The sequence below is a fragment of the Ascaphus truei genome, chromosome 14 (assembly GCF_040206685.1).
Source record: "Ascaphus truei isolate aAscTru1 chromosome 14, aAscTru1.hap1, whole genome shotgun sequence".
NCBI classification, from domain to species: Eukaryota; Metazoa; Chordata; class Amphibia; order Anura; family Ascaphidae; genus Ascaphus; species Ascaphus truei.
This window is the reverse complement of record NC_134496.1, coordinates 24,530,048-24,537,733: the sequence shown is the minus strand read 5'-3', so window position 1 is coordinate 24,537,733 and position 7,686 is coordinate 24,530,048. Positions and strand designations below refer to the sequence as shown.

General features: G+C 45.7%; 1 protein-coding gene across 1 annotated transcript; it reads left to right on the top strand.

Annotated features, from left to right (window-relative positions):
• The first annotated feature begins 1,796 nt into the window (after nt 1-1,796).
• Nucleotides 1,797-5,722, top strand: LOC142465813 (uncharacterized). The gene has a single exon (XM_075570126.1). It carries the CDS (start codon nt 3,599-3,601, stop codon nt 5,438-5,440), a length of 1,842 nt encoding a protein of 613 aa, XP_075426241.1. The 5' UTR covers nt 1,797-3,598; the 3' UTR covers nt 5,441-5,722.
• The last annotated feature ends 1,964 nt before the right edge of the window (nt 5,723-7,686 follow it).

Below are 7,686 nucleotides of genomic sequence, written 5' to 3'. Positions count from 1 at the left end.
ATACATGGTTACAAGTATATGGTTACATTAAATGAACAGGCTTAAACATTATATATAAAAAGACATGGCATGAGCAGTTAATGATAATATATGTTATAGGCGTATATAACAGTTACAGACCAGATTAAAATGGGAGACAGCTTTAGATTTGAAAGAAGTTAGACTGGAGGAGGCTTTGAGAGTCTCAGGTAGAATGTTCCAGTTGTGAGGTGCACGGTGAGAGAAGGAGGAGTGGATGGATACTTTGTTGAACTTTGGGACCGTGTTGCATATATTCATCACACTATTAAAGGGAATCATCCAATGTCACGCTTTGCCAGTAAAGGAAAGATAAAATGAACTGAAATAAAATTATAAAGTTACACTGTGTAAGGCATTCAGCCCTCACAGATATTGTGCACGTACTGTAGCAGCTGTGCATATTTAACTGCCTCAATGTTAAAGTGGATTAAATTGATTGTCCGGCATAAAACATACGTTAGTAGCGATCTTCAGCGTATGTTGTATAGTTTTAAAAAGCAGCTTTAACAGAGAGGACACTAGCCTGGCCATATAACCTCCCCCTCATGATGTAGAACCCCATATAAGGGCATTTACATCATCAGGGGGTAGGAACTACAGCCCTGCTTACCGGGGTCACGCACCCAGACACAGAGATGCAGAGAGGATGCAGACGGCTGCGCTGCTCATCTGAAAGGCGAGTAACAGTATTTCTCTCCCTGCTGATGGCCCGGGAGGACTAACGCTGTGGGGTCCCATTCAGAAGCATGAAACCACGCAGTATTAATCCTCTTGTGAAACTTACTGTCCTCGGGGCCAGGAGAGCAGTGCAAATCGCAGCACAGAGGACAGCAAGTCTGGCAACAAATGTAGTTATCTCATTATTTTACCTTTCATTTCTTTTTCAATTGAAAACATTTTCAGGACGAAGGACACCAGCAGAAATATTTGAGCCCAAAGAGCTTGCTCTTCTACTCCAATTACCAGTACTTTCTCTGACCACCACACATCTTTCAGCCCATCGCAGATGAGGGGAAGTGTCAAAAATTAGGGGTGCAGATTCGAATGAACGGTGGCTGTGCAGACTCGTTTATTAAAGGTAGGCAGTCTGTTATCTGACTCCTGATGAAGCTTTTTTTGCCACAAACCGAAACGCGTAGAGTCCTGAGCCCTGTGAGAGGGAACACTGAGACCGGAGATATGAACCTTTCGCCAGCTACTTGAGGTCCCGAGACGCCGCTACCGGCAGTAACCCCTGTTGGTGCCGGACAGCTGATCCTACCGGCAATGCGGAAGTGGTGAGAACTCCGCTTGATCCAGACTACTTTTTTTTATTTCATGCTGGAAAGAACAGCACAAATGTAATTGTGCATTTATGGGCTTGTGTGTTCTTTTATAAAGTTATTGTACGTTACTGTGCTATGGTGTTTTCCCTTCTTCTGAGGTAACCCACATCACAGCACCCATTGCCACAGATTGTGACACGTCTTTATTATCCACTCAAATGTAAGTAGAACCCTTGGAAGACTTTATTGTCTTTTCACATAGTCTGACAGTACTACTGTATGATCTATTTTTTTAGCATCTCCTTCATACACCTCTTGATGCCCTACGCTCCTTTATTCCATGGACAGCCTGTTATAGATGTCTCACATTGCAGAAACAAGCCAATTTTTTCTCAATTGGATATGTATGTAGTGCAAGTGTCAGGATTGCCTAGACCTCCTGCCTAGCCATAGCTTCCTTGTCCACTGGGTGTGCTGCCGTCTTCGGTTGGCTCTGGGTTCCTCTGTCTGTCTGTCTTCTTGTTGCTCCTGTCTCTGTCCTTTATAGCTTGCTTCCTGTCTGTTGCTTTTGCCTTTGCTTGCTAGTCAGACTCCTACAGTATGCTCATGCCTGTCTTTGATCCTGACCTGTTTCCTGTACCTGTACCTGTATTTGAGTCTGCTCACAGTAAAAGCCCTTGCTAGTAATCTGGCTTGTCCCTGGTTATTCCTGCTCCCCGGTCTCAGTCCCTGCTCCCTGTTCTTAGTCCCTGTCCTGCCCCGCCTGTCCTGTTCCAGTCTCCTCGTTGCCGACCTCTGCTTGTACCTAACTTCGCTGCCTGCCGCCTGCCTCGGACCCCTGCTTGTACCTGACTTCGCTGCCTGCCGCCTGCCTTGGACCTCTGCTTGTGACCCCTACTACGCTCGTGCTGTTCCGGCCACCGAGATCCTACCCGCCACAGGAGTCTCCCGTGACAGAAAGCAAAGGCCACTTCTGGATCTCGCTGGAACAGATTCTTCTTCTGCCTGCACCCTTTCCTGCCTGCTGCAGCAGACCACATCCGCATGGTTGAAGATAAGTACTTTCGTTTCTTTTTTGGAAATCCAAGTTGGGATTTTGAAAGGTTTTTTTGTCGTTGCTGCTAAGTGTTCTGCAAGAATTATTGCGTTCATAACGAAAAAACATTTTTTTTCTGAGACTAGAACTGTTACTACCGACTATTGCAGCTTTCTTTGAGATGTTTATTTTTGCAAAGGTTTCTGCAGGGTTTTTTGTGCCACTTTCTCCCTGAGAAGAATTCCCTATTATAAAAAAGACCCTTCCCTGCAGTACCTGTTTTTGCCATTTTGAGACTTTCATTACCTGGACAAGAATTGTCTCTGCATTGTGGGTGGGCCACTGCAGATTTTCAGACTCACATTTCTATTTAGGACGGTTACCTTGATTTACTGCTGTTCACAGGGTCTTCATTTCAAAAGACAAAAGTGCTCCCATTATTTTGTTGCTGCATGCTTTGATTTTCTTGCATCTATAGTTTTTCATATGATTGGTTCTAAGGTTTCAGGTTTACCTGCAAGTTCCCCTAAAGTTTGTTTCTCTGCAACATATGATATCCCTACGCCTGATATCAAAGGTTTCAGATTTGACTGCAGGGTTCTCTGTCTGATATTCCTATGTCAAAAGTTTCAGATCTAACTACAAGTTTACTCTGGATTAGTTTCCTGCTGTCTATGATATTTCTATGCCTGATATCAAAAGTTTCAGATTCAACTGCAGGTTTTCTTTGTCTATATGATATCCCTACGCCTGACGCATAAAGATTTAGATGTAACTGCAGGTTTTCTCTGTCTGTCTGATATCCCTACGCCTGATATCAAAGGTTTCAGATTTGACTGCAGGGTTCTCTATCTGATATTCCTATGTTCAATGTCAAAAGTTTTAGATCTAACTATAAGTTTTCTCTGTATTAGTTTCCTGCTGTCTATGATATTTCTATGCCTGATATCAAAAGTTTCAGATTCAACTGCAGGTTTTCTTTGTCTATATGATATCCCTACGCCTGATGCATAAGGATTTAGATGTAACTGCAGGTTTTCTCTGTCTGTATGATATCTCTATGCCTAATGCCTAAAGATTCAGATATAACTGCAGGTTTCTCTGTCTATGTTTTTTCCTTGCATTTATAATCTCTGTGACTGATGTTAAAGTCTTTAAGGGTCAGCTCTCCTATCTTGTGTCTCTCTGTGTCTAATATTCCTGTTGTTCATTCTAATGCTTCTGTTTTAAAAACACATTTCCTCTTTACTGGTGTCTTGGGAAGTGTGGTTTAATTATGGCTCCCACTCAAACAGTCTTGAGCAGTAAATGTGAACACAGTACCACTGATTCTTCAGAACTTCTCAAAGCAAGGAAGAAGAAGAAGAAGAAGGGAGGCATTACTGTGGAAGTTGCAGAAGGAATTAAGAATGAAAATTTAACCTCAGAGTCTGCATTTGATGAAAGAGATATGCTGCAGCTTAAGGCAACTCACAGACGTAGCCCAAGAATAGTGGAAGAGAAGAAAGATGCTCCTACTCAGACGCTTCAAGCTGCACAGAAAGCGATTGATTGTCTTTATGAACGTTTAGATAAGGAGCAAGAGGCCAAGATTGCACTACAAAGCTGTCTATCTTCAGCAATTGCTAAGTGTGTTCTCCAGGAGAAAGAAAGAGAGCAGTTGGAGAGGGACAGGGTAATCCTGTCAAGTAAGCTGGAGAAGGCCTATGCTGATAATGCGCAGTACCAGAATTTCATGGCTCAAGTTGGCGCAAAACTGGAAGCCTCTGAGGAGAAGAATTGCCACTTCAACATAGAACTACGTTCTTTGAGAGAGATCTTCGAAGGATTAAATAGCAGTTTTGAAATGGTAACCCAGAAGTGCAAGAATCTCTGTGTCCAGGTCAGTGAAGGAGATAAGAAACTCCATGAATTAGGAGAGGAGAAGAAGCAGTTGGCCCAGGAAAAGTTGGATATGCAGACAGCACTGCAGAATGCAGAGAGAGTGCTGCAAGAGGAACGTGTCTCCCTGGAGCGGCGCACTCAGGCAGAGAATATGCTGCAGAGTCAGCTGCGAGAACTACGTGCACATCTGCAGGACGCCAAGGAGAGATGGGTGAATGCTGAAGAGAGACAGCGAGTATTGCAGGAGGAAAGTTTCCAGACTGCCTACAAGATAAAGATGCTGGAAGAGTATTTGAGTACCCAGTGTGTCCCCAAAGAACAGCATGAGGAGCTGAAGGTCACACTGAGCATAACCAGAGCCTCGCTGGAGGAGGAGAGGTCTGGGAGAGCACGGCCCGGTTCTGCCTCCAGCAGAAAGTCTCTTTCAGACTCTGGTTCCACAGAGACATCCCCTCTCAGTCCTCCTGGAGACGTGGGGGAAGTGGGCGACCTGAAGGAGTTTGTTCTGCGCCCCGCGCCACGCGGTGTCACCGTCAGATGTCGGATCAGCCGAGACAAGAAAGTGATGGACCGAGGACTGTACCCCACCTACTACATGCACCTGGAGCGGGACGAAAACCACAAGCTCTTTCTTCTCGCTGGGAGGAAGAGAAAGAAGAGTAAAACGTCCAACTACTTGATATCTATTGATCCGACCGACATGTCCCGGGAGGCGGGCAGCTTTACTGGCAAACTCCGATCCAACCTAATGGGGACCAAGTTTACAGTGTTTGACCGCGGTGTTAGCCCAGCCAGGGCTCAGGGACAGTCAGAGAATGCAGCGTCCCGGCAAGAACTGGCGGCTATTTGCTATGAAACTAACGTCCTCGGGTTTAAGGGTCCCCGGAAGATGGCGGTTCTCATTCCCGGAAAGAATTTCAATCACGAGCGCATCCCTTTCCAGCCACACAATGATTCGGAGAGCCTGCTGTCTAAATGGCAGAACAAGTGTCAGGAGAACATCATCGAGCTGCACAATAAGGCCCCCGTGTGGAATGATGACACTCAGTCTTACGTGTTCAACTTCCACGGGCGTGTCACACACGCATCTGTGAAGAACTTCCAGATTGTGCACGACAATGATCTGGAGTACCCTCTGCCCACTGACAAGCCACCAGAGGTGGGTCACCTTGAGTCGCCGTTTCATCAAGGCCTCCGGGAAGAGCCTGGAGGATCGTCCGGAGAACGCTCCTGAGAGGGGGGAGTAATGTCAGGATTGCCTAGACCTCCTGCCTAGCCATAGCTTCCTTGTCCACTGGGTGTGCTGCCGTCTTCGGTTGGCTCTGGGTTCCTCTGTCTGTCTGTCTTCTTGTTGCTCCTGTCTCTGTCCTTTATAGCTTGCTTCCTGTCTGTTGCTTTTGCCTTTGCTTGCTAGTCAGACTCCTACAGTATGCTCATGCCTGTCTTTGATCCTGACCTGTTTCCTGTACCTGTACCTGTATTTGAGTCTGCTCACAGTAAAAGCCCTTGCTAGTAATCTGGCTTGTCCCTGGTTATTCCTGCTCCCCGGTCTCAGTCCCTGCTCCCTGTTCTTAGTCCCTGTCCTGCCCCGCCTGTCCTGTTCCAGTCTCCTCGTTGCCGACCTCTGCTTGTACCTAACTTCGCTGCCTGCCGCCTGCCTCGGACCCCTGCTTGTACCTGACTTCGCTGCCTGCCGCCTGCCTTGGACCTCTGCTTGTGACCCCTACTACGCTCGTGCTGTTCCGGCCACCGAGATCCTACCCGCCACAGGAGTCTCCCGTGACAGCAAGTTGATGAAGCGCAAGCACAGATGTATCGAGACTTAGTGTTTTCAGCACTGGGACAAGCCGTAGGACCGCGACTGCCCTGGTGCTGGAGGATTGTCACTGAGGGGTCTGATCCAGAAGCATGGACCCCCCAATAGCGTGACCTTTGCTGCACTTTCTCCGTGGCTGAAAATGTTTCCAGCAAGTCCCGATACATCTGCAGTAGAACATGAACATTCTCCTGGCCGAAAGCTCTCTTCTAAAAATACTTCGGGCCAGATTTCGAGTTTAGATGCAATCGCTAAAATATTGCTGTCATAAAGAAGATAATGCTGTACCATTTGTTATTTTTGAGTTTGGCGCAACAGAGTCGCAAACAGCTTTCTTAGGTGTTAGATTTGTGCCACTAGCTATGAGCAATCATGAAATTTGTGCCTAAGCATTGCGTTTGTACTGAATAGTTACGTCAAGGTTTCTTTAGCTCTTTAGTCTGCAAAAAACTTGCATAGTTGAAGCAAGGTCTTCAACATCAAGTCTAGTGAAAGAAGCAAACTGCACGCTGAGAGAAAAAGAAAGTACAAATGTAACCGAGGGGAAGTCGGGGTGCTCATTGAGTACATTTTGGGCCATGTTCCCAAGCGCATTGGAAAGAGCTTCATGAGAACCTTATTGGCGGAAAAAACTGCAGTACGGAAGGCTAACTGCAGAAAAGTCTATGCTGTAGCTCGAACCCAACGCACTATGGAAAAGGTGGTAAACCAACTCTCAAGAAAAGATGGCCTTATTACAGGCGGAGGCTCAAACAAAAGCTTGTGGAGATCTCCAAGGAAGCTGCAGGTAAAGGAGGAGGCCGTCCCACTGATGGAGCTCACACCCTTGTAGAAAAGGGTCATGGATACCTTCAACATGGGCCAAATACAAGAATCAGGATGCATTGACACTGGAACTCCTGAAGAAGGTAGGCCAATTCCTTTACACACACTTTATACGCATAATAAACGTTCCTATTATTCACACATTATTTACTTCAGGGACAGCAACACATGCACACTCTGTATGGCACCATCATGTATTGCTACAGTCAGTGTATCCCCACCCTAACACACCCTAACTCTTGCAATGAATTACAACCTGCCTTGCACTATGCACTATACAGTATCTCATATAATCATGTCCTCAGCATCAAAAATATGCTTGATTTGGGTGTATTATAATCACTTTTATTAGCAAGGGACAAGTACAAATTACATCAGCAGCAGTACCAATGTACAATCATACAGTATATAACACTATTAACATAACACATATTGTATGTTTCTCTGTCTGCAGACACATTAGTGGTATCTGAAACAGAAGCTTCAGCATCTCGGATGACTAAAGTAGAGATATCCATCCTAAACCTGGCTGGGATCAATACAAGAACAGTGTCAGGAAGGGGCAGCACAGACACAACTAGAGATGGGCACATTTTTTTGCAAATTTGGATCCGCAGCGGATCGGCCGGTTCTTTGGTCCACGGATTTCAACGGATCAATCTCAAAATAGGCGATTCGCGTATTGCGGATTTTTTTTTATTATTATTACCAATACACTCCACGGATTGGATTCTACAAATTTGTCCACGGGTTGTATCCAATGGCGGATTTTGATGAATCCACACGGATTGAAACCGGGCAAATCCATTTGCGGATTTTACACCGCAAAATGGATGTTG

Bases quoted from the DNA above. Each gene is read 5' to 3' on its own strand.
- LOC142465813 (XM_075570126.1), top strand. From the start codon at position 3,599: ATGGCTCCCACTCAAACAGTCTTGAGCAGTAAATGTGAACACAGTACC.